Source organism: Paramisgurnus dabryanus, chromosome 21, assembly GCF_030506205.2.
Source record: "Paramisgurnus dabryanus chromosome 21, PD_genome_1.1, whole genome shotgun sequence".
NCBI classification, from domain to species: domain Eukaryota; kingdom Metazoa; phylum Chordata; class Actinopteri; order Cypriniformes; family Cobitidae; genus Paramisgurnus; species Paramisgurnus dabryanus.
Window position 1 is genome coordinate 25,446,370 of NC_133357.1, and position 27,894 is coordinate 25,474,263.

The 27,894-nt window shown below is 36.4% G+C and overlaps 3 protein-coding genes across 3 annotated transcripts in view; 1 reads left to right on the top strand and 2 right to left on the bottom strand.

The window, feature by feature from the left end:
* Positions 1-13,484, top strand: part of lgr6 (leucine-rich repeat containing G protein-coupled receptor 6) — a 135,040-nt gene extending 121,556 nt beyond the window's left edge. The window contains exons 12-18 of the mRNA XM_065286397.2: positions 710-775; positions 2,122-2,193; positions 2,526-2,597; positions 4,747-4,872; positions 8,954-9,108; positions 9,618-9,698; positions 10,178-13,484. Coding sequence (XP_065142469.1) covers positions 710-775; positions 2,122-2,193; positions 2,526-2,597; positions 4,747-4,872; positions 8,954-9,108; positions 9,618-9,698; positions 10,178-11,421 — 1,816 coding nt within the window. The 3' untranslated portion in view covers positions 11,422-13,484. The remainder of the gene's footprint in view (positions 1-709; positions 776-2,121; positions 2,194-2,525; positions 2,598-4,746; positions 4,873-8,953; positions 9,109-9,617; positions 9,699-10,177) is intronic.
* Positions 13,485-13,632: 148 nt separating this feature from the next.
* ube2t (ubiquitin-conjugating enzyme E2T (putative)) lies at positions 13,633-18,749 on the bottom strand. The gene is made up of 7 exons (XM_065286398.2): positions 18,625-18,749; positions 18,255-18,372; positions 18,080-18,149; positions 17,893-17,998; positions 15,158-15,256; positions 14,866-14,949; positions 13,633-14,515 (listed from the first exon to the last, which is right to left on the bottom strand). The coding sequence occupies exons 2-7, from the start codon at positions 18,361-18,363 to the stop codon at positions 14,396-14,398; spliced, it is 588 nt and encodes a 195-aa protein (XP_065142470.1). The 5' UTR covers positions 18,364-18,372; positions 18,625-18,749; the 3' UTR covers positions 13,633-14,395.
* A 1,792-nt stretch (positions 18,750-20,541) lies between these two features.
* LOC135775853 (uncharacterized methyltransferase YdaC) lies at positions 20,542-25,265 on the bottom strand. The gene is made up of 2 exons (XM_065286399.2): positions 24,745-25,265; positions 20,542-22,869 (listed from the first exon to the last, which is right to left on the bottom strand). The coding sequence occupies exons 1-2, from the start codon at positions 25,178-25,180 to the stop codon at positions 22,673-22,675; spliced, it is 633 nt and encodes a 210-aa protein (XP_065142471.1). The 5' UTR covers positions 25,181-25,265; the 3' UTR covers positions 20,542-22,672.
* Positions 25,266-27,894: the final 2,629 nt, after the last annotated feature.

The following is a 27,894-nucleotide window of genomic DNA, read 5'->3' on the forward strand; positions in this document are numbered from 1 at the left end:
CGCATATCACAGCTGTCAATCATGACGTGACACCACCATTTTTATAGCTTACTATAAATAACTAACTAAAACAAACTTATTTTAAAAACAAACAAACACTTGAATTTACATCAGCGTGATAAAAACTACAGTAAATGACAGAAACCTGCTTCAGAAAAAAGATCATTGAAGTATAATTAAATTGTATAGTTGGTCTCAAGTCCCATTGAATAACATGGGGAGGCGGGGTTTATGACCTATACTGGGACCAGTCACTGGGGGGCGATCGAGATGTTTTGGCCTCACTTATCAGGGCTAGTGCGCGCAAAGTCACTTGGTTGTTGTAGTGAATGACACAAAAACAGCTATTGCCATTAATGACAATTCTACTCTCTTCTAAAAGAGAACGCATTTCTTTTTGAATTTCTAAATTAATTTTTTCTGCATATTTCTATAAAAAATATTTTAGTGGGTCCTGCGATAGATTATATCTGTCTCAGTGGGTTGCGGAATAAAAAAGTTTGGAAAACCACTGTCTTTTTAGGGGTATATACTGGTACCTAAAAGGTCCATATCTGTAGCCAAATGATTAATATTAGGACCTATTAAAAAGGTACCGCCGCAGTGACAATATTAGTGTCTAAAACAGCCTTTATGCAAAGCACTGTCCTGTTATGAGGAATCTTCTGGTTAAAGATAACTCTAATCTATGTGTTTTTGTGTCCTACAGTGAGCTGTCTCATAATGTGATCGAAGAGCTGCCCAGTTTCTACCACTGCGCTTCTCTACAGGAGATGTAAGTTCTTTAACTCTTTCACCGCCAGCGTTTTTAAAAAAAGTTGCCAGCCAGCGCCAGCGTTTTTCATGATTTTCACCAAAGTTTAATGCCTTCCAGAAAATGTTCTTCTTTAAATAAATAAACATACAATATACCAAATGAAAGAACAGACCCTCTGCTTTCAAACAAAAAAAACCGTTTCATCCTACCTTTAGTGGTTCTTTTGCAATCAGCTTTTGAATATGGGTAGATTTTTGCAAAAACACCATATTTTGAGCAAAAAGCAAAAATAATTCCATATTTGTGACGGACTTTTCATAGAGATCCCATTCAGAGCGATCTTTAAAACAGACACGGACATGCAGCAGCTTGCCATAGGGCAATACTTCCGGTTTTAAAAAGTTGCGGAAGGGCGCCACCTGGTGGATAATAGCGGTATTGCGGAAAGACGGAAAATCTCGTCATTGGCGGGGAAGCGTTTTCTCTTAATTGACGAGATATCTCGTCAATGGCGGGGAAAGAGTTAATACCAGCACAATGACTGATAAGCATCTTTACTACTTATGATATAACTAAGAAACCAGAAAACACCTCAGAGTACAAATTTGACACTTACGACCATTATTGTAGCAATCCATGTTTTTAAAGGAGTCATATCATGAATTTTTCCATGTTTAAGTGCTATAACTGGGTGCCCAGTGCTTCAATCAGCCTAGAAAATGTGAAAAAGATCAACCCAGTAACTTAGTTTTGGTAAATCAATCTTTGCAAGCATGTGAAAAATCAGGTTGTTCAGATTTCGCCTATTACAATAATACCGCCCCTTAATCTGCACTATCCAACCATGGCACGGCCATTTAGGCCCTGTTTACATGTACATGGGTATTTTGAAAAATGGAGACAATTCCCTTCGTTTGGGCCTTCGTTTACACGCAAACGGAGAACTCGCCTCTGAATCAGATTCTTTCTAAAAACTCCGGCCAGAGTGGAGATTTGGAAAATCTTCGGTTACACGGTTGCATGTAAACTGAGACAAACGGATGTTTAGGTAGCCAACATCACAGTATGCGCACACCTACGTCAAAAGTGCGACCTTGTTCAAAAGAGGAACAGGAAGTGATTCGTTGCTGTTTTCGTGAACACCCAAAAAAAAAAATTTTTACATGCTATAATTTATTATCCGTGTAGTATTTTGACTCTGGGTACACCAAAGACTTATTTTACATCTTTAAAAAAATCTCGTAATATGACCCCTTTAAGCGTGCTTATGGTCGCCATGTATAATGTCAGCAGAAAATGTGTATGTCTGGCAGAGCTTGTGTGTGATCGTGGTAATAGCAGGTTTTTTTGTTTTGACTCGGCAGAGGCCTACAGCACAATCTGATCAAACAGATTGAGATGAACACATTCCAACAACTCAACAGCTTACGCTCACTGTGAGTACACACATCTTTTATGCATTCCAAGCAAAAGTCATAAAACACATGCAAAATATTTAAATTACGGTTGCACTTTGAGATGATAAAATCACTTTTCACTTCTTAAGTATCTGAAGTAGCTTCCTAATGCTTGTTGTTTATCAAAAGGTAACACGACTGGCTTTAAAAAAAACATAAATAAATAGGCCTACTGTATAAAACATTGACACACCTTTCTTAATATATAACATCAATTTTAATGGCAAATTTCCACTGGGCAAATTTTATTCCATTTAACACAAACCATCTGTGTACCAGACATAAATTAAATCAATGATTTCTCATTACAGGGATCTGAGTTGGAATAGGATCGAAACAATCCACCCGGATGCCTTTTCCTCCCTGCAGTCTCTTGTTAAACTGTGAGTATGCAAATGAATAGCACAAGCGGGCATTAACTGTGCGACAAACCTTGGATTCTTAACATCTGTGAAGTAGACACAACCGATTTTGTGACCAGCAGGTTATATTCAGTTATGTGTGTGATGCTTTAGTTGAGTCAATGTAAAAAGATTGCGGTTGTAATCACGGCAACTGTGAAACTTGCATTGTAATTCACAGGCAATTAAACACAAGCAGCATTATACAAAGAATGTGATGACTAAATGAAATGACAGATGATGCATAACTGGAGGTCATGCAGATATTTCAACAGTCCTCTGTGTGATTATTCTGGTATAAAAATGTCTCGGGATTTGTAAATGGAAAACCAATGATAGCGAAGTTAAAGCCAGAAAATGTTTTAATAGGAGATGTTGAAATGTTCTGGGATTGACTCTACTGTGGCAGTATCACAAATAAATCATTTTTTCTCATCTCTTAAGCAAATAAAAATTCACTGTAATCAACAGCATGCACAAAATGCTTTCAGTACAGTTTGTGTTAGACCTTGAACATTCCTTCAAATTTGATGTAAACTGACATGTTTTGGCTTTCAGCGGGGTTAAAAGCTCAAGATCTGTGTGCCAAATATGTCACTTTAAATAAAATCTTCTTCGGTCAACGCAATTGTTGGAATTCGGTTGACTTATATGTACAGTGATCCCCAAAACATTCGGACACTTACAAATTACACAAGTAAACAAAACAAATCATTTATTTTAAAGATAGCACAGGCATAACTTTTAAACAAAACATTTCACAAAAACTTTTAGGCTTTATAATTTAAATGCATTTGTTTGTTGTCAATAAAAGTGATAGTTCAACCATAAATGAAAATTCTGTAATCATTTACTCACCCTTTTATTTCGACCCTTTTTGAGTTTATTCTGTTAAACACAAAAGAAGATATTTTGATAAATTATGGTAAGCACAAAGTACCCATTGACTTCCATAGTAGGAAAAATACTTTGACGGTCAATAGTTGCAGTCAGCTGTGTGCTTCATATTAAAATTTATTCTTGTGTGTTTAACAAAAAAAAGAAACTGATACAGGTTTAGATAAACATGAGCAATAATGAGCAATAATGACATAATTTTATTTTTGGATAAAATATCATGTTAATGTGATGAAATTACACTACTCTGCAAAAAAGTTACAAATAACTTACAGTGTGAGTTAGATGTGAGAAGGGATTCAGTTTTATTTATTAGCAGATTCTACTGGTTTTGATTTTTTATATGAAATTAAAATTATCCTCCTATATTATTCTATAGTCCCAGACTATAATGCATGTTTGAGTTGCCTTCTCCATTGTTTGGTCTCAAAATGCACACCAGTATAGTTTTTTGTAAGCAGTGTTGAGGGTAACGCATTACAAGTAACGCAAATTACATAATAACATTACTTTTCTGAAGTAACGAGTAAAGTAACGCATTACTTTATAAATGTACACGTTAATATTTGAGTTACTTTTTCAAAAAAGTAATGCGAGTTACTTTTCAGTTTAATTAATTACATTTAAGTATAAAATAATGTACTGAATTAAACTGAAGATATTAACGTAGAATTACGCACTCTGTGTACCTGAGCGGGATCAGTTTTGTCGGAAACAGAGATGGCAGGCCAGAGTGTGACATTATTGGGATAAAAAACACCTGCAAGAGATCAAGCCTAAGACAAGAAAAGTAATGCAAAAGTAACGCAAATGTAACGTAAGCATTACTTTTCATGAAAAGTAACTTAGTAATGCAATTAGTTTCTTTTTTGGCAAGTAACTTAATATTGTAATGCATTACTTTTAAAAGTAACTTTCCCCAACACTGTTTGTAAGTTGTGTAAAAACTAAATGTCCTAATATAACTAAGACCTAGTCTAAACCCTGTCCTGGAAACTGCCCCATAGACTTTTAAATAACTGTCCAAATGTTTAATTTACTGTAGTGGAAACAAAACATTTTAATTTTGTTTGTATAGTTCTGTAGTCCAATTTTCTAATAATTTCTTCTTAAACTGAGTGATTTAATAATTCCTAGGCCACAGTGCTGACAAATGCTCAGACATCTTGAGTTGATGGTGAAACTTACAAGTAGCTCCAGGGCAGCAGCTTAAATCTGTCTTTCATCCATCCAGGGACCTGACCGGTAATAGGTTGACCAGTCTCCCACTAGCTGGGCTAACCAGCCTCACTCACCTAAAGCTGAAGAGCAACATGGCACTCTCTCATACATTCAGAGAAGAGGACTTCCCCAACATAAGGTACAGTTGTGGTCACCAATAACTTTAAAACATTAGCTATCATTTCTCACAAAAGGAAGCCAATGTTGTTTTTTTCAAAAGGCAAATGCTTTGAGTAGCTCATAAACAACTTAAAGTTTTATTTAGCTTCCAAAAACTACTAATAGTTTAAAGATATCTATTATCTGGAGCAATCTCTGACCCCAAGAACATTTCAATTATTGATACGAATAAACAGTTCCTGCTTGGTAGTTATTATATGTATTTAAATTCTGATCTGAGATAGCCATATATTCAACTCAGAGTGGCACTGTTATAAACACCCTCCTTATTAAAGCTGCCGTCAGCAACTCTGGAGGACTGAGCAGTTTCCAAATGTTTACAATTTCATGTCCCTCCTCCACAATTACCTAGCAACCTCCCTTCGAGCTCGTCCTTGTCAGCGTGTGTGCACCAGTATTATTGTGAACGCATACTTGGCAAGAATACTAAGATAACACTCAGAAATACAGTCAATGGTTGATAAAGCACAATTACCTGTCGAGTAGAAATGTGGCAAGCTCTGCATCCAGCTTGAACCCTTTAAAATCTTGTAGATTCCTCCACCTTTCAAATGCTGGTCCGATATTGATCGTAGTTTTATTACGGCCACGGTGGCTTTCTATCTTTGCTTCCTTCTTTTCATTGGTTGTTTTCCTAGCTTTGGTTGTTAACCGAGGAATCGGAAGTTTGTTAGTGAATGTTCTCTCCGCCATCATGCTGCGTTCAAACCAAAACACCTGTGACCTTAGGCGGATGCACGTGATATTGTATCGCACGCGAGGGGGGATCTGTGGCGCGTGCAGGTACTGTGATTGACAGGCAGATTTTACACAGCCCTGGGCTGATTGGACCAAATGAACCAGCCTGCGCTGATTGGACCAAGTGAATCGGGAGCGGTGGATTTTTGCAAAACAAATAACAGGCTGTAGGTGAAGCTAGAAGCGTGGGTTTTTTTCTTAAACAGTCTAATTTATGTTGTTCTATTAGAGGAACCGGCCATTCCCAAACTGTGGTCCGCGGACCACTAGTGGTCCGTGAGGGTACTGCAGGTGGTCCGTGTAAAGGCAAAATAAGAATATGTATATTTTGAGAATATGCTGTGTTGTGCTTGAACGAGTTCATTGAACAAAAGTTGAACGTGATCTGAACGTACTGTATTACTGCCTGATGAATGTTACTGTAAACTCGTTGATTCTAGTGCCTGTGAACAGCACGCTTTCTGTTTAACGTCGTTCAATAGGGTGCCAGATTTCTATATTCTTCCAGGCGAAAACCCAACTAAAACACACTGTAAACAGGCCTTAATGTGAAGCGGAAAAAACACCCAATCTGGCAACACCGCCACCAGTGTTCACCAGTCACGCTGCATGCGTAATCAAAACAACACAGACGCTGCTGATATTCCTGCCGCGCCACTCATAGTTTAACATTAAATAACATCATATTTGTCTTAAATTGTTAACGATTAACTTAGGCTGCTAACGCATATTCTGGATCTTGAAATAGACTCTAACTAAGCTCACGCTATTTAACGTGCACGTGCGGTGTGCGATACCTGCGAGTTGTCATACACGCAATGCCTCGCAGCGCTTCTCGCCCGGGGTGCGACCCCCACCCGGCTAGCCTTTCAAGGTATGTGCAAGCAAATACAAAAATTAAAAGACAGTCAATGCTTATGTAAACCCTGGTTGGATAAGGATTTAAAGTTGGATATTAAGATTAAATCTGACGCATTTAGCTTCAGTGTTAAAACTGATGAAATAATTGCTGTCTGTGGTTCTATATGGGCTAATGGCAATCCTTTTTTTATAATATGGGAAAAAAGAACTATAAATTAGTTCATTTTTGGAACTGTGAACTAGTTCAAAATTTTGAAATATGAACTGAACTAGTTCATTTTAAAATTTGTAAACTGTGAACTGAAGTAGTTCATGTAGAAAGTGAACTTTCCCAACACTGAGAATATGTATATAAATAATGTTGATATAAGAATATTGATATACATTTTTAATTAAATTGTCAAGTTATTGTGGGATTACTAAAATAGGCCAGTGGCGCTCAGCCGTGACATTCAAGTTCAGTGCCATACAAAATGGATTGCTGTATGAATATGTGGCAGCTGTTATGTGCAGTAAACTTTCTTTTAATAAACCTGTTGTACTGATGTTATGACCAGTTATAGTTTTAGTGCTAGTAAGACTATTTAGATGTGCAGATTAATTCAGGACTTTGTGTAGACATATTTTATAATGAGTATTATGAGGTGGTCCGCGAAAATTCTTGATTACAAATAGTGGTCCACACACACAAAAAGTTTGAAAACCCCTGTAGTAGAGCATAGTGTTGGTTTCAGTGAATATGATCAAAAACCGACTTTAATCAAAGCCTCGGGAGTATGAAAGTCTCCTTAGGTGGTGTGACTTGTTTAGCACCAGGAGAAAATTACCAGAAAAACAACAGGTGAAAATAAAAAAATCATGTCACGGTTTTAGCTGTGACCCCCCCCCCCCCCCCCCAAAAAAAAAAAACATTAGCGTCCAGATTTACTAACAGCTTGCACCAGTGCAAACACATCTTTTCTTGTTTAAAGTCTACTGTCAGGATTTACTAAGACACAAGGTAAAAAAGTGAACTTTACAAGCAAAATAGTTTACTAAGGTTTTCGTTCATCTGTTTACTGGAATTTGCAGCCTTCTAAAACTGGTAGACATCTGTAGACATCAATACAGCATAGATGAAGAAATCAGAATCACAATAAAAATGATTTACAATGACTGTGTTATAAACACAAAAGTTTTAATTTTGGGTGAACCTATAACTTTAGTTTTGTTTCGCTAAATTTGAAGAGTTTGGTTCCAAAACACAATGAATCCATTTTGACTAATTTGGGTAAAATGTGTTTCAATACCAAGAAAGTGACAAGATGAAAACCTCTATTTTCTGTTACAAACTTTCACATAGCATCTTTAGGGTTATAAAAAACATAAAAAATTCAAATCCATAATTTGATTTTCAAAGATTTATTATAAAAACAAATTATTTTTTTCCACAAAATGCAATAAATCCTTGACAAGTTTTTTTTTTAAATGCTATAAATCTATTGAATCAATATATAAACGTGCATTTGTCTTTGCCATGTTATATTCATTTAGTTGACTAGTAGTATACACTGATTAAAAAATAAACATTAAATTAATTAAACATTAATCAAAACACTTACTTTGTCATAAGACCACTGACATTGCTGCTGTCATCCTTGGGACGTCGTTGCTGAACTTTTTTGACAGCGATCAGCTGTAAAATGTTTTGGTCCTGTTCAATTTTCATTGACACGGAGTAAAATAATGGAAAGTTTTTCATAAGATCCACTGGGGTCAAACAGAAGCTTGATGCTGTTGTGTAAGAACAAACCACAGCCGACATTTTTCCTTCGCCCGAGTGCCTCTCATGTATATTATTTGATTTTGATGGCTTACGTTTCTTTCCCACCACAGAAAACCACCACAGGTTTATCAATGCCATCAAAAACATTATTTTGTTTTTGTTTGTTTGTTTGTTTGTTAATCATGAAGTACAAAGTAGATGAGGAAAACTAGGATTCTGTGAGTATTCAAAGCATCGTCATTGTTGTTTACAATGCGTGTTATGGTGTGCTGTGATTTATTGAGCGGATTTATTGCAGTCTGCAGAGAAGAAGGAATTGCGTTTATCGCGTTTTGGAAAAAAGGGAGAAAAGATTACAGAATAACACGACGGATATTGGATTTTGCGTACAATTAAGAATTTACTTTTTAATACTGACCTGATACAATACTGATTTTGGTGGCAACTAATTTTTTTAAATGATGGTTATCATGTTTTGGAACCAAACTCTTCATATACATACAGACACATACATACATACATACATATGAGGCTTTAAATTTGCAATATCATTGTATTCTTTCTTTCATATACAGTAAAGGTGTTTAAACCATATATCAGTCTAAAAAAGCACTGTATAAATTTGAATTGTTTGTGCCATGTTTCTGAGCGTTCTCTGTCACCACTGTTGAAACAGGGTCGTAGAGATGCCATATGCCTATCAGTGCTGTGTATTTGGAGCCTGCAGCAGTTACAAAGCAGCCAGTCAGGGGGAAGAGCAGATGGGCAGTGAGGAGGAGGATCTTCAGAAGAAAGCTTTGTCTCCGTTACCCATTCACACCGACAACAACTGTAAGCTCTATTTTACTAACTCTGCTTAAATCCACACCGAATATCCCGAAAAAAGTTTTCACTTCAACTGTAGAAGCATATCAGGGCTTTAAGGGGCGCTCTCACTAGACTTTGAGAATGCAAATATTTTTTGGACATTCCTGCGAATATGGGTGGGGAGCGGTGTGTCCATCTTTGCTTTTAAAGTAAAGAGAAAGGTCACCCGGTGATATACCAGTTTTCTACTGCTCGCATTTATCCACATGATAAAAATGTCAGAACAGAGTTCACCAGACTTGTGAAATATCTTTGCACATGCTTCCATTTCTGGTATGACGCATTCACATGTGTATGAATGGAAGTCAATGGAATGAAAAGTGTAGTGTGACCGCCCCCCTACATTAATCCCAGGTACATTACAGATAAAATGTGTCTCTTTTCTTCATGCATTATTCATTGTGATCTGATTTATGATTTTCATCATGCAAGTAGAGTGTGCTTCATTTATAATGTGCTGTTTTTACTTGCAGATGACCTTGATCTGGAGGAATTCCAGTTGGCTATTGAGGAGTCCAAACTACAAACCAGCATACAGTGTAGCCCTATCCCAGGTCTGAATATGGAAATTATTTGCTTATGTATTCATTCACAAGCATTCCTGATGTAAATTCAGAGACAGAGCTTAATGTCATGTCACCATGACTGTACCATGTCCTAGAAAGTTTGAATATTTAATGCATTATAATGTATTCCATCTAACCAGCAGATAACTGTAGTATATGGTTGGTGTTTTTTCCCAATCTTTTTAGTTTGAAATTTACAAAAACATGTCAAAATAATCAAAATATACACAGAGTATTTACTGCTTTTGGATCTATAGTGTTTTATAAGGTGGGTAAAAGCATCATCTAGTGCATAATAGCGAAAAAAATGGATTGCGGTAAAAGTCGTCTTAGGCAGGAAAGCATTTTCTCTTAATTGACGAGATAACTCGTCAATAGCAAGTAAAGAGTTAACATCTGATAAACCTTCAGATGTTTAATTTTTAATCTGATTCTTAAATTCTAATTTATATCTTCCTTCCTTTCAGGTCCATTTAAACCATGTGATAACCTGTTTGATAGTTGGGTGGTACGCCTCGGGATGTGGCTCATCTCTCTAGTCTCACTGATGGGAAACAGTCTTCTCCTCTTGACAGTGTTTGCCTCTCCCAGCTATCTCTCACCCGTCAAGTTCATCATCGGCAGCATCAGCAGCACCAACCTGCTGACGGGCCTGTGCACCGGTACCCTGGCGCTAGTTGATGCTCGGACATTTGGGGAGTTCGCCCTGAACGGTGCTCAATGGGAAATGGGTGCTGGTTGCCAGGCAACAGGCTTTCTTTCAGTGCTTGCCTCAGAAGGCTCCATACTCTTCCTCACCTTAGCAGCAGTGCAGTGCAGCGTGTCAGTGTCGTGTGCCCGAGCCTATGGAAAGTCACCCTCTCTGGCAAGCGTGCGCGCTGCTGCAGTAGCATGTTTGGCACTTTCACTGGCAGTTGCTGCTTTGCCCTTAATAGGGGTTGGGGAGTATGGGGCAACCCCCCTCTGCATGCCATCACCACTGCCAGATGGAGTGCCCTCCACACTGGGCTTTATGGTGGCCCTGATCATGATGAATTCCCTGTGCTTCTTAGTGATTACCGGAACGTATATCAAGTTGTACTGGGACCTGATGAAAGGTGACTTTGACAGCATTTGGGATTGCGCTATGATCAAACATGTGGCCTGGCTCATCTTCACCAACTGCCTGCTCTATTGCCCAGTGGCCTTCCTCAGCTTCTCCTCCCTTCTGGGACTCTTTTCTGTAAGCGAGGAGGTTGTCAAATCAGTTGTCCTTGTGCTTCTTCCTCTGCCGGCCAGCATCAACCCTTTGCTCTACCTATTCTTCAATCCACACTTCCGTGAAGATGCACGTCTCCTCTGGAGCAGAGCTTACCTACGCCATGACCGCAACCTGGATTCCTTTGTCTCTGTTGACACAGAAAAGAGCTCGTATGACTCCACACAAGCTCTGGTGTCTTTTGCCGCAGAAGCAGAGTTTGAGGGTTCATCAGCACCAACCCAAGACACGGCCACTCGATTTTCTTGCCCACCCTCAGTGCAGCTCATCCCATGCCAGCTGCAGACGCAACCCTCAACGGATAGGGAAAATGTTGGAGAGAACATGGCCAGGTCTACACCAGGACTAAGTGCAAAAGAGCAGGAATTTCAGAAAAGCAGTGGACTTGGCACTAATAATGGAAGCCGTCTCTCTGGAGTCTACCACTCCCCACTTCTCTCATCTCATCCTTAAGTCGTCTTCAAATATCTTGAGTTTTCAAGGACCCTTTCAGTGTGAGAAATCTTGAGCTCACGTATGAAATTACCCCTGAAACCATCAGAGCTTATGAACAATGAACTACATTGGATTTGGGAAAAATGTACCTATACTTAAAGTCCCAATTGCTACATGACATTCTAAAAAAAGGGAAACAACTTCCTTTTTGCATATTGTGACACGATCTCATGGGCCTTTAAATAATTTATGCAACAAACTGAAATGTACAAAAACTAAACAGCTTTGTATTTTATTTTTTGAACTTTTGTTTGTGTGATACAGGTATTACAGAGTACAGATGAATCTTAGGGAATGTTTGCACGACAACAATAGTACAAAAATGGACTTTTAAAAAAGTAACTGTAAAACAATCCACGTTCACATGGATCAGAGAAAACAACTAAAAACACGGTATTATGTGTGCCAGTCCAGTAGGTGGCGATGTTATTTTGTAAAGAAACACCACACGCCTCACACATACGCTTTCTTATAAAGATCGATAAATACGAACAATTAAGACAGTGAAAGTATTTTGAAATTTTGTTTAGACAGTAGGGTGACCATACGTGCCATTTTCCCGTGACACGTCCTGGCCAGGATTTTGGGTGCGTCTTCTGGGAGTCGTATTTGTTGAACGCATACGTCATCGAGGTTATAAGATTTCAGTTAAAAATCATACAATCATTGTAGTTTTTTATTCTTAACTTGAAATATAATAGTTGCTTTTCTGAAATGGAACCTGAAATAATGACGTAGGTTTTTTTACTTCCCTTGTACTGGAGAAGCGTTAATAAACTTGAGCAGCACATGTAGGCCGCCACTGTTGTTATGTTTGTAAAGTACTCCGCTATCGCTGTAGACTGAACACGTAATACAAATTAATCGTTTTTACAGATTTACGTTGTTGCCATTTACACAGAAATAATATCGCCTTTGTTTTTTCAAAAACATGCACTTTGAAAACAATTTTCAAAAGTTTGCATTTAGGACCCCAAACTGTAAACAGATGTAAACAAACACCCAAAAGTGTTCAGTTTTTGGTTGAAAACGTTGTCGTGTAGACTGCCCCAATGTTTCTCAATTGCAGTCCTCGCGCCCCCTCCCATGTTTTTGAAAGGCTCCCTATATAAAAACATTCTGATTTGACTTCAGTGGGACTGGTTATACCGATCGGTATGTGACATCATAGTACCGTGAGAGGAATTCAATTCATTCTTGCAGTAATGTGATGTCACACGCTGATTTATCTGTGCAACGCCACATTAAGTCGAGCAAGCTGTTTATGGGAAAGACCCGATGACTTGAATCAGGTGTGTTTTAGATAGCAAGACACCTAAAACATTCTGGAAGGGGAGGGGTGAGGATTGGATTTGAGAAACACTGCCTTAAAATGTGCTGGGATTAATACAAATTGAGCTTTATTGACAATGTGGTATGCTTTTGATTACCACATGCATTCATTTAACTAAGTTGGGCTTAAAATGTGTGTTCATACACAATGTTAATCTCCTTGAACAGTACACTCATCGATTAAAAAAACATATATTTGTATGTAACAATCATTATCAATTTATTATCAGCGCTTCAAGCTGCAAATAAGCTGGAAGTTCTCCTTTAAAGGCTTTTATTTTAAGTACATTCCTATAGTCTACGGTTACTGATGTTTTTTTTTTCACAAACTGGTGAACTGGTGTCATTATTATTGTCTGTGGTAATCAACAGCATGCCACTGATGCTGTCAAACTGGCTTGTTTAAAAACCGGAGTATTTCTTAAATTAGGATCATATCACAGGTACAGTTGCAGATGTAAAGAATAAATCAAATATTTTAATGTGAAATGTTTCTACTACAAACTCAGTTGTTGTCTGTATGTATTCAAACTTTTATGCATTAATTTTTAAATGTGTATATATACACACACACATCAAAGTCATAATTGCATTGTACTACATTTTTGCAAGCTGACGATTTTTTTGTCTGCAAATGAACAAACTTTTGGGAAGGCAAATGCTTGTGTATATTTAGCATAAAAAGCACAACATGGTAATAAGAACTAAAGCATACACACTACGCAAATACAAAGACACACAAAATAAGTCCTATTCGGTTGTCCTGTAGCTCACATAAAGCCCCCCCCCCATCTGTTACTTATTTTACTTATGCAATTTTTTACATTTTTTTATATAAAAAAACAGTACATTTTACTACTACACAGTAAAACCTATTTTGCTGCCTTACATTAAGCATAAACAAACTGGCTTAAGTTATTACAACTTACTATTTAAAATGTTCAACTAAGCAATTTCAACATATTTTTATTACAATGCAATATTTTTGGGTAGCAAGGATTTGTGTATATGTACTTGTGTGGTGTGTTTTATGTTCAACAAAATTTGTTTTCAGAAAGTAATGTTGTGTAACGTTTCAGAGATGTGCTGCATTTCTATTTTAACATAAAGATGGCATTATAAAGAAAGAGCAATTTGTGAAATATTAAACATGTCAAGGTTATAAAATTGAAGATATAAAGTGAACTATGAGGGATTTGATTAGGTTGTAATAAAATGATGGTCCTTAGCTGTTGTATTGTAAAATATAACTACCTCTGATCTAGCATGCTATACTTTTTATCCCTATTGATTTATTTCTATACTTTTATATTAAATGTATATTAAAATGTAATTTTATATTGGATTATAAAGATCTTTGTACAACAAACACACTATTCTGGATGTAAATATTTTTTATATTTCTGTATACATGTGATGAAAGAATGATTTAATAAAGTTATTAGTTTCATAAATGTATGTCTTAAAGAGTATTGAACAGTTTGGTGTGCTGTAAATGTAGTTCAAATATATTTTATTACATTCATATCAAACCAATAAACAGACAAAAATAAATCCACAGTACCATATAAGAGATAAACAAGGTTGTTTGTAAAATACACTACATACATACTTTCTTAGATTGCTCTAAATTCTCCTGTGCACTTAGTGCTTCTCTTTTTTGTGCGGTTTTCTTATTTTTATTTCCAAGAGAGCTCTTTTCATCTGCTTCCTCACAACCCTATAAACAAGAGAGAAAAGAAAGCAACTGAGATGCAATGGAACAATGTCGCCTCCCACTGGCTGATGCGAGTAATGACATATTGTATTTTATTCCTGCTGGGCTCCATCTTTGTCTTTAAAAAAAATTCATAACCAATGGTATAAGAGTTAAAACAGTCTGAAAACATGTGTGTATAGCGTGTGTGTATGTATCCGATCCATTTACTTAATATATTATGTAAACAGTCATCCCATAATTTACTCATTAAGACAAGATGCAGTTGTTCCTTTCAATCTCACACATATCTACTTTGTAAGCAAACAATTTAAACATATTACAGCCCTAACAGCAAACATCCACACACTTACCTTGTTTTTCTGAACTGCATGTTCAGCTGTCCACTTCTTTGCCTTCTCCAGGTACAGTGCTTTGTTGTATTTGAATTCAGAGGACTGATAATTATACAAGACCCAACATTAACAACACAAATAGCAATGCTTGAGCACAACTGATCAAAGGCACATTCGTTTGCCAATTCCACAACCAACAATAATGTAATCTCACCTAGATGCACACCACTGGTTGAGCTAAAGTTATGTTTGAGCTGTTCAAACAGCTTGCAATATAAACATATAAACATTGTGGAGAGACCAAACTTACAATATCAGCCATAAGTGGATCATCTGGGTTGGGTTCAGCCATAAGTAACTGTATAGAGGTCAGCACCGTTGAAATGTTGAGCGAAGGCCTCCAAGCACCCTTTAAAGAAAGGCATTCATAAAGTATCATAATGGGGCATGAGACATTGGAAAGTAAATAGAGGATATATGTTGAGTGTTTATGGAAAATACTCTAGAGGAGATTATGTGAATGAGAGTGAACTGGATGGTATGTGGCCCTAAGTATGCTCTGTGCTTTTATTCCTGCAATGTTGTATATAGTGTATAGCAGTGGGTCTCAAACTTTATTTGGCCCAGCAAAGAAAATTTATGACAGAAAACATTCTAACAGTGCGTTCACACAAGACGTAAATGAAGCAAATAAATAGTGCATTTCACGTGTAGTTGGACGCTTGAACATTTTAAGTTAACTCGCTTCATTTGCGTGTAAATGTCAGATGCAAATATGCTCAATTTGCCGGCTTGTTGTCTCAATATGTTTTTTTTTTCAACTTACAAGACTGTCTGACCTCCTTACTCACTTTCTTCCAAGCAAGATCCTTTATATTACTGTTTCTATAAAAGTTCAAAGATGTGTCGTACAGCGACAATGATTTGGTCCTCCATTGTTGTTTCGTATTTATGCCTCAGCTCGCCATGTCGTAATCACTTCACTACCAGAGCAAGCTCATGAATATTTGCCTAAAGAATTAGATTTTTTAACTCATGCGTCAAATGCCCGAAACGCTCAATTCGCGCCACCTTATTAGTGCTAACTGCGCCACATGATGTCTATCGTGTCTTAGCTTTGAGTTAACATGTAAATTACTCGCGCTTAATGCTTCATTCGTATCTGGTGTGAACGCACCATTAAACTTAAAACTTGAATTAAACAAAACATTAAAAGATACAATGAAGTGCTGCTGGTTAGTAGCCTTATTTCATTAGGTTTATTTAGACAGAATTTATGATAAATTATTGTATTTTATAAAACTGAGGCCCCCCGGCAACATCTCACAGGCCCCCGGTTTCAGAACCACTGGTGTATAGTGTCTGTGGACACTAGGGCTGGGTATTGGCAAGGACCTCACGAAACGATATCCACACTATTCCTACGCCCCATGACGCTTTGCGCGAATTGTGGGTGCGACTTCCGGCGCGTACTGTCACTGGACCAGAGCCGGTGATTTCCATGATGATTACGGTCATAATTTCATGTATGAACCAGTGTGAGGATAAAATTAAGAAGTGTCCTGATACATCAATATATATTCAATCGTTTCATTTTGTTCCTCGGGGGCGACGGATCTTCAATGTGCAAATAAAAGCACAGAGACATGCCGTATCTCTACAGTGGGACAGTCAGTCGAGTGTTTAATACATGGAATATACAGAGACTTCTTGTTTTTAAACGTTTCAGGTGATGGTTTAAAATGTCACAACTGTCCCTGGTGTGAGGTTTTTTTAAACGGCAATTTTTAATCGACTTATCGAGTTTTTATGGCTACACATCAAGCTTCACGCGATCCGACAGCAGCAGTAACTTATGCTTCTCATTCAATACAATGTAAGTTATTTAAACAAACCATAATAAACATATTAAACTCCTATTACATGTTTTCAGTTTTCGTTTTATGAAAATATTATACAGTAAATAAGACATGAGCTTATGAAATTATTTGCTTAAATAATTCATTTAAAACACAACAAACGTAACGGTATGCGTAACACATCACGAACTATTATAAACATTAACTAATAAGCAGTTAATGTCATAGGCTATATATTATGTGCTGTAATCTCATTTTTGTAATAATATATAGGCCCTAGTAGCAGAATAAATAAATCAGCATATTTTTATCTGCATAATATGTTGTTTTTGAATAATTATTGTATTTATTGTTCACTGTCAGTTTCTATGAAAGGTTTTACTGGATGGATGTGTGGATACAGTTAATAGATGCACGTGCGCCACATAAACATTCAGTTCTTGAGCGTGTATTACAGTTAAAACAACCGTTTTGTAAAGGTTTACTGCGTTTGTATCATCTATTATGTTAACCCCTAACTGCACAAATTATGCCGATCTTCCTGGATTTCATAATAAGCATTAAAATGCCAGTCAAAACGGCAGACTCGTATCCCTCGCAATAGGACTATTATTAGCTGTAGTGGCTCACCGGAAGTTTTACCCATCTGAGCTCAAGATGGCGTCGCCCGCATTTACCTCAGGAATAGTGTGGATACTGTGATACTCGAGACACATTACAATGTATTACAATACGCTGCATATTGCAATAGTTTTTCCCCCTTCTTTTATCAAAAATGTAAAAAAATAGAGCTGGATTTTTTGTACTTTTTTAAGCCAAAGTGCGTCCACATGTCGGCTTTGAAACCTGCAGGCGTTTTTAAATGTTCTGCCATTTTCTCACTCCCGTTAACTTCTGAGACATTGGCCAAATGGCCGTATATGACAGACAACTGGACAGCGACGACTACAGAGGTCGTTTTACACACACAGTGGGATTTTTTTAATCGATACTAGAGATTGAAATATCGATACACTATCGTGGAAAAATGTATCACAAGGGTTAGCTGTATCGATATTTTTGCACAGCCCAAGTGGACACTCACACAAAGTTGTCTTAAAGAAATGTCTTATTTAAACATGGGATTCGTATAACAAAGCTTGTTATTATACCGTTTCATTCATTTATTTATGTATATAGATTATACCTTTGGGGGCAACTTCAGAGCATCGAGACAAATGCGTCCTGCATTATCGATGTTAGGGTGATAGATGGGTGTAAGGAAACAGATCTTCGGAGGCTCAAACGGATACCTTTTAAAGACAATAAAACCACGTAAACAAGTTTAAAAGTGGTCAACACTGTACGGTGTTTTTGAGGTAACGTTAACTTACCTCTCTGGTATTTTGATTTCCAATGTAAACACCCCTCCCTCATAGGGAGTGCTTGAACCGCCGACAACCTCTATAACAAACAGGGGCAACGAGAGAAGACTGTGTCAGCTGTGTAGGTTTTAAAATATATTTTTATAATGTAGGAGTATGAACTGACTGATGACTGTTAACTCACGGGCTTGTAGTTCATCCACGCGCCCCTCCATCTGCCAGCACGATACTCCAGGAGGAGGTTCAGCGGCGAGGAGCTGCAGCTCGCGCTTCAGGCGACTGATCCTCTGCATACTGCGTGTCTAATAAACACTGGTTATTAACACTACCACCATGCGCTTTATGACTTAATTAGTTCACTTTTAAGACTGTTACAACATACACATCTGCAGTGTATATTTTAGTAACACATTTAAGTTATTTGCCAAGCGGACGACGATTATTTACGAAGATTGCAGGCTACGTTTTGTCAATATACATTATCCCCAACGAAAATACGAAACATACAGTAATGTCTTCATTGAACATTATACAATGTGTTATGCTTCACTTACATGTGATGTTGTTACTGCCAGGCTATGATAGCTGAATCACACAAACACCTTCCAAACTTTTGATTCTCCCCGCTCAGTGTTAAAACGTCATTCTGTGACTGGCGCGTTTTCTCCTGATGCATCATGGGTGTTGTAGTTTTGCGTGGTCGTTCATCGTAGCTTCGTTGCTGTTTGGTTTTGTAATTTTCAAAGAATTTATTATTGTAAAGTATGTATACTTTATAATGTATATTTATGTAAAACCGCTACAACTATGACAAAGGGAATGTGTCACAAGGCTTCGAAACATTGAGTTGATCACAAATAACCATTGTAGGTGAACTCGGGTTAATTTTATTATAAAAGTTCATAAAACATTCATCCTTCTGACTAATAATACTACCATTTGGTCTACTTTTTGTTTATAGACAGATTTAATGAAAAAAAAAAAAATGTAAAATGTGTACAGAACTTGCTGTTTTTACACTATTTTGACCACCAGGTGTCGCCAACGTGTATGGTGTTTCGAAGGCTTCGAAAAACTGAATCTATTTGAGAAGCAATTGGTTCAATTGATTCGAAGCTTCAAAAAGCTCGTTTCTCCATCACTATTAAATAACACTACATTCATTGCGTTGTGACTCCTCCACATTGACTGAGCGCAGCAGCGTCTTCTTCTCTTCTTAAATCTCAAATTGTTCTTTACGGCCACATTGTTCTGTCACGCGTCTTTGTAGAGAGATCGTCTGATGATTTCGTATAATGTGCGGGACGGGAGTACGTCCACACGCCCTCATCTCATATAATCAAAGAGTGTCCGTGATGGACCGAGCATGACGGCAGAATCTGAAGATGTAGAGATTAGTTGCTCATGATCATATTTGCCTAAGTTCATGTCTCTTAAAAAACGAACAACAACCCATTTGTAGGTCTGACTCTGCGTTGAAAACTTCAAGCACATAGAAGTAATTAGAGCCATTTTAAATGAATCCTCCCGCTTTTTTGCTTCTTTATCAAATGTTTATTTAGATTTTAAGTGCAGTGATGAATCCGTGGTTTTCCATTGTTCCAGAATCTTATCTGTCCTGCCAATGTTGTGAAACAAACCTATAAGAAAACTAGTGTTTAAGCCACTGCTTTAGCATCTGTCAATCAAACAGAAGTGGAAATCTGTATTTAACTTATAGGCTATTATATACTAGTGCATTTATCAAACCACATTATTTAATAATATACCTAGTTTGTATATAATAATTAGTTATAACGATTCATAATTATATTATTATTAAAAACAGCTGAAATTAAAAGTGTTTCTAAGTCATTAAAAAAATGTTATGCTCTTTTATTTTTTTATTTATTTGACTATACAAGAGTTTCAGATAAAATAGAATACTAAAATCATAATTGTATTAAAACCCCAAGTCATTTTCTTAAAACAATTTTCATTAAAATTATATTCAGTTATTTGTGATATAACGTCATTGTTAAAAAATCTATTTAGTTTAAAAGTAGCTAGCTACTTTTAATAGTAACTTGTAGTGTAGCTACTTTTTCAGATGCGTAACTTGGCTGTAGTTTACTTTTACTGGTAAGTAGCTTGTAGCTTAGTTAACTACAGTTTCAAAGTATCTTCCCCAACACTGCTTTAAACCATTTCAAATGTTTATTTGCATCTTTTATCAAGCAGTGGTATAGCTTTAAATTAATATTGAGAACTTATAATTATGTTCTCCAAACAAAATATTACATTTAGGCATAATGATGGTAGACATAACCTACTTGTGTATTCTCTATATATACATACACACAGTACTGTGCAAAAGACTTAGGTAACCAACACCACCAGTCTTGTTTTAGAAACTTTAATGTCCACTCATATTTTTTTATCTATTTTATTAAGATACAAACAGAAAATACAGGAAATATGTACAAAAAATAAAAAATAATAATTTTCAGGACTAAATGTCTTCTTTAGGCATCGTCAGTGTTTAGTGTGACCTCTCTTGGCACTAAATACATATTGAGCGTTTTTGAGCAGAATGAAGTAAAAGATTAATTTCTTTAGAATTCGAAATTAATATTTAATTTTAGGTTTAAGAGATCCCGCAGTTTCCTGCTATTGCTCAAGTGGAAGTGGAGCTTACCCTAAATACTTGACACATCAGTTTACAATATTAGACAGTTTTTAATAATACATACACATGTATTCTATTAAAGAGACTGAGAAACAATTATATATGATAATTATAACATTGCAAAATTCTTTTGTTGTTCACCTTTATATTTAATATACAGTTTAAAAAGATTACATAGGTGAGAGGGTGTTTAAAGGTGCAATTTGTAAGATATTTGCAGTAAAATATCCAAAAATCACTATGCCAGTGTTTTATATTTTGTTCAGCTGATTACTTGCCATGCTAAACAGTGACACAGGGCAGTGCAGTTGCGTATCAATGACGTTAATATCCACGTTACCCTTTGTTACCGCCTTTACTGAAGTAAAAACCACATGACAACAGTATGTTGGACATATGCGGTTAGTTCGTGTATAGCGTCTCTTGGGCTACTCACTTGTTTATGGATACAAGACAGCTCCTGTAAACGTACCGGCCAACCAAACGACCCAAAAAGAGTTTGGAACAAGAAGAGAGAAAGAATGATGATCAACATCGGATGGAGAGCGCTTCACGGTAACATTTAGCTAGACAGATGCCGATCTTGCTTGTGTTTTACGCGACAGTTGAGTTGTTTTGATTCGTAACCCTTCAAATATCTTATACTATTATATTGATCACAAGATTAGTTTTTAGACTGTAATCACTGCGTCTTCCTGAGTCAATATAGTGCACATCAAGAGGTATTGTACTGCAAAATAACATAACGCAGCATTCAATGGTTTCAAATTTTTAGACATTTACTAAATCCAGTATTGTATAGAGTTTACCGTAGCAGCTACAATGTAACTAGTGTAACTATGATAATTTTACAGCATAACCTCACAATAAGAATTGTAGTGTCAAAACATGTTATGTGAAAAATCATTGTAAATTGTAAGTTTGTTGGTCTGAACTCTTAATTCTGTTAACACACCATCGTATTAGACTAATACTGTAACATCTATGAATAACAATTTCGAATTTCATTACATGAAACCTTACATAATGAAAAAAACAATGTCATCAAACGGAACATTTATAAAACTTGAGTACTTTACCTCATCCGTTACCATGTTTTCTCGTTCCCGTCTGATTTATGGCCATCAGCGGTTGAGTTAAAGACCACAAATCCCATAATTCCACGCTGCTTCAGAGTTTCATTAATCTACGTCATTGTTATTGTTTTGATCTGGCGCCCTCTAGCGGCGAATTTTACAAATTGCCCCTTTAACTAAGTTGCCCACTAGGAGGAATGAGGTAGCCTAAAGCTGATGTCTCAACTATATTTCTAGATGTTTTGAATCAACTGAAATTAAACGATAATAAAGAGGCAAACTGAATCATTGAGGAATGTGTAATCAATCTTCCCATAATCTTCTAAATGTGAATTTTGTAAATAATGAGAGCACCCTAATTAATAGACATTAAGAGTAACATATTTAAAAAAAAACTTTTTTATACTAAAAGCTAAAACATTCTGATTTCATGGGGGAGTAATGAGTTTCATTTACAAATGTGATGTGTAATAACACTTTTGCACTTTTCTCACAGGCATCTCTCAATCCCAGGCAACAGTAGGCCACTACACAAATGAATGTATGATTGTGTCAAACTAAAAGAGTCCATAGTCAACACATCTTACCCCACCCTCACTTCCCACCAAGTCACAGATACCTTAAACAATAATGTGCACAAGTTTTTTTAAGATACCACCTTCTTTATTATTTTAGTAAAGCTTTGATGATGATGTTTCCATAGCATTTAGGTTTAGCCGAGCCTGTGGGTTCATACAAAATACTGCATACAAATTTCATGTATTTTCTGGTTGTATTCTAATTGAGAGAAAATAATATGTAGTCATTATAGCTCAACGCTACAACAACAAATCCAATGGTGGCATGATGACCTATACTTTACTTTACAGCACTGGCAAAAATAGCTTGAAAATTGTTGTTTCTTTCTCTTATGTTTTCCATTCGGACATCTGTGAACCCGGAGGACTTCAAGACATCCATGTACACCTCAGGGCGCCATTTATCCCCAGTGAGCACGTTCATAGAAAATGCTTTTTTCAGACTAGCTAATCTGAGTGTTGTAACCATAAGAGAACCTAAAACACAGAAAAAATTGGTTGCTTAGTTATAAAGAAATTTTTTTCAATTAATGGTAAAGGCGACTATGAGTTAAATAATTTGAATTAAAATAATGTAAACAATCAAACTTTGCATTTTGCATCAACAGAATAGCACACAGCATTTTAATAGCATTAAACAGGTTAGTGAAATCTTTAAAGTAAAGTAATAAGTATTTAAGTATATTTTATTCACATGTTTAATAAATGCAGTTAATGGCGATGTAATGGAGTTTGTGGAGTTAGTGGGCAAAGGATCTCTTTTCGCCCAAATATTTTAATTCTCTTATTTAACTCACCCTCATGTTATTTTGATATTATCCGACAGTTGACGGTACCCCTTGAATTCCAATGTAGGAAAAACAAATACTAAAGAAGCAATTACCGTCGACCGAGTGCTTACTATCTTTATCAAAGTGTCTCCTATTTGACATCTTTAAAAAGTCTTGTGAAATGTCCCCTTTACATGATAACTTTAAGTGATTATTGTTAATTCGCTGTTTGCAGTGGTGCAGACAGAGGGGTGTCCTGGCACCACATGTAATGGGTTACTTTCACTCCCACTTCCCGTAAATTGCTGTGTTATTTTGATGCAGCAGTGCAGCACATTGTTAAAAAATATTAAGAGAATATTAGCATACATCGCTAGTACTATAGGATAGCCTGGAAGTGCGTAAAGTAACCCTTACGAAAATTAACCATGGGTTTACTACAGTAAAAAAAAAACATGGTAACTGTTGTAAAACCATAGTTTGCTGATAGTAATCATCACACCACTCTAAAGATGTTTTGACCCAATGCTAGGTTGTTTTATACCAACTTCTTGGATTTTATACCCCAGGGTTGGATTTCAACCCAACATTGGGTAATTTTTAACCCAGCATGTGTTCTGTCCAATATTTACCCATTATGGGTCAAAAATAAGCCAGCCTTTTTTAGAGTGCAAAAAAACATGGTTACACTTTTACCACAATAAAACCATGTTTCATTTTCGTAAAGGAATTGTCTTTCTTTGGATGGAATAAAGTCTGAGATTGGCCTTACTTTTTCTGCTTATTTACAACCAATGTTTTTTGTGATTTAGTTGGACTGGACTGCAACCTTGAACTTTATACCCACTGATAGCGCGCGTAAACAGCCAGAGCAAACAAATTCGCCTCTTTTTGGCTTAATGGACAAATGCTCATGTCAATATAGCTATCTTAGTGAGTAAACAATTGGTTATGGTATGTCTTAAACTAATAATAAACATTGCCCTCAGTTTTATAATAAGCCAACCTGTTGAAGTATCTGTCATTAAAGTTAATTAACAAAATAAGAAGAGAAAATCAATCACTGCTCCTGACTGACTAATTTCTGTAACTTAGTAAAAATAAGGTTAATCCATATTTACTTTTGAATAAATTACTTTTTTTGCCAAACATCCTTTGTGTTGAGCTCTGCTATTTGAAGTAAGTTTAAGGTTTATCATAGAGTTTAGATTTCCAGATCAACTTTAACGAAAGTTACTGCAGTTAACATTAGAAGTTTTGCTTCATTAACAAAGTAAATCAGATGTGAGAAAATGAAAGGTTTAAAATTCACATCTAGTTTACATCTAGTAATGCATGCAGTTAGGAATAACTAATATTGGGTAATGTGAAGTAGGGAATCAACAATGATGAAATTCATCATTGGCCACCCCATTCAAAAATTCTGCTGCCACTGACTGTATGTGGAGACATTTAAATGTCAAGAAATGTCATATCACAATATCACAACGCTGCACATTCAATGTAAATAAAGCTGACAATAAACACACTTGAACTTATTTTTTTTAATCTGTTAAATGTTAAATATCAGTATGACTCTCACCTGGTTTCATCACTTTATGAATCGCTCTCGCCCCAGCATTCAGATCCGGCCAAAAGTAATAACAGTTGCAGTGAAACACCTTATCAACACTGTTTTCAGCTACAGGCATGTTCAACAAATCACTGTAAAACAGCATGACCTTTCCTTTTGTTATCTGCTCCTTCATTCGTTCAGTGGCCATCTGATGCATGTATTCTGAGTAGTCAACCCCAATCAGCTTCCCTTTGGGGCCCGTCAAGAGCTGCGAGGCTGCCTGGAGACCAAAGCCCGGACCATGACCTAGTTCCAGTATTGTGTCTTCTGGCTGTGCATTGATCAGTTTCACTGCGTTTTCCTCCAGTATTGTGTTGTGCCATTTCAGAAACTTGGTCACCAGCCATCCAGTAACAGAAACAGTGGGTTTACCCAATTGTTTGCCCACTTTCCTAGCCAACATTTCTGTACAGGTTTAAACAAAAAATATGTTTGTATTAGAAAAGTATACTTGCATACAAGATATCACAGGCGATGGGCAACCTTCCGATCTCTGAAACCAATACTGAAGTGACTTAAACTAAACAATTTATCGACCGGCCGTTGTTCAAATAAAAAAGTTTCATGAGAATAGTAATAGGCAATGTTCAAATAGCGCATTACAATATCTCAAATGCAGCCCAATTATACGCTCTATATGGTGCCAAGGCCGTAGCCAGGATTTTACAAATACAGAGGACCCCCCCCCCCCCCAAAAAAAACACTTGAGAAATACAATTTTATATTTTTTATATAAAATGATAATACAATAGCAACATGTGCAAACTGTGCACCTGTGTGTGTTTTCTTATTTCCCTCTCCTCTACTTCTAACTCTTTCTCCTCCTCATGCTTATCAAAGGTTATAGGCTATTCATCACTTCACAACACATGAATTATCCATATAATATTTAGCTTAATTATCAGTGCAGATTAGTTAGCCACTGGATTTCAGTAGGATTTAGGCTTGAATCTCATTGGTAGCCCTATTGCATCTCATATTGTATAGGCTATTTGCTGCATGACCATTAACTTTCTCATCTTCCCTCCTTCTAATTGTCTGCTCATCTTCTGCTGACTTTCCAAATGATAATTTAGTTTGTTGCAGTCTTTTCATTTTCGGTCATTTGAATAAAAATCACAGGCAGAAAGTATCATGTCGTCAACTTTATTTTGAACAATGGATTTGTGGGGATTGAAGTTTATGTGAGATGTGCAAGACACTTCGTAGCGTTCTTTAATTGGTGTAGTAAACACTCCGCTATAGCCGACTACTTTCGTTTTATAAATATAAAATAATTATTTGTGAAACATTTAAAATTAGGTTTTGCAATATGAAAAGCATCCATGGTAAACAGTTATTGACAGAATACACCAAGAATGCCAAGGTCTGGAAAGAGGTTTTGTTAGTGATATTTTACATGAGATCGAATGAGCAGTCCGATGGTGGCAACGTCTTCCACTGGTCAGACTGTGCCATGTTGCAGTGGCTGCGTTTCACGAAAACCTAGTGTGTGTGTGTGTGTGTGTGTGTGTGTGTGTGTGTGTATGTATGTATGTATGTATGTATGTATGTATGTATGTATGTATATATATATATATATATATATATATATATATATATATATATATATATATATATATATATATATATATATATATATATATATATATACTGTATTCTAAGTGAGCCTGTCAGGATTTGGGACGGAGGACAAGAGAACAGGATGCAGGCGATGTCGGGGAGTGAACATTGAACATTTATTGACATAAACACGGAAAACAAAAGCCCACGTGGGGGCAAAAACTAGTGATGGTCATTTTCGAAGCACTGCTTCATGAGGCTTCGAAACATTTACGAATCTTTTGTTTCGAATCAGTGATTCGGAGCTTGTTTCAAACTGGCCCAAGTCACGTGATTTTAGCAAACAAGGGTTCATTACGTCATAACTGTTTCGAAACGTTTCGAAAATCCGATGGTTCACCACTAGGGGGAGTTGATCACATGACAGTGTCTAATGTTTAGGTGAACTCGGGTCAGTTTTATTATGAAGGTTCATAAAACATTTATCTTTCTGACTAATAACACTGCCATTTTGTCTACTTTTTGTTTATAGACAGATTTAATGACAAAAATGTGCATAATTAAAAGGGTAGTTTTAATGATTTGTTTGCCCTAAATAAAACTAAAAACACATAATAGACTTTTAACTATGTCTTAATTAAGTTAAATAATTTTGTAAACATAAAATAATAGCAAGATTTGTATTAAAATGTTAAAAAAAAAGTGTAAAATGTTTGGACATATCTGCTTTTACACTATTTTGACCAGCAGGGGTCGCCAGCGTGTGTGGTGTTTCGAACCGCTTCGAAAAACTGAATCAATTTCGAAGCAATTGGTTCAATTGATTCGAAGCTTCGAAAAGCTTAATTTCTCCCATCACTAGCAAAAACTACATAAAACATGATATTTACAAACACTAGTGATGGGTCGTTCGCGAACGAGCCGGCTCTAAGAGCTGATTCTTTGTAGCGAACGAGCAGAGCCGAATCTTCAGACAGGGTGGTACCGTAAGAGCCGGCTCTTCTAAGAGAGCCGAGCCGAAAGAGCCGAATCAATGGAAAGAGCCGGACTGCCCATCACTAACAAACACTGACTAAACATGATAGACTAGACACTGATGAACACATTAAAGTGAATAAACGAAGGAGACTTGCAAACATAACACATTTGATGACAATGAACCAGCACACACTGTAAAAAATGCTTGTGAAATCTACAGTAATTAACTGTGTTCATGCACAGCAAATAACTGTAATAAAGTTCACAGTGGATTACAGTGCATTCAGTGTGAAATCACAGTAGTGTTTTTAAACTGTAAAAATCACAGTAAAAAGGTATGTGCTGTAGAAAATCACAGTAAATAAAATATCCTGCAAAGATTCACAGTAACCAGCAATGTACTGTAGATACTCACAGTAACCAACATTGTACTGTAGAGACTCACAGTAACCAACATTGTACTGTAGAGACTCACAGTAGGGGTGAGCAGGGGCGAAAGTACAATTTTTCAGAAAAACTTAATTTTAAAAGATAAAGTTTTAGACAGATATATTTTTGCTGTGATCAGTAAATCAA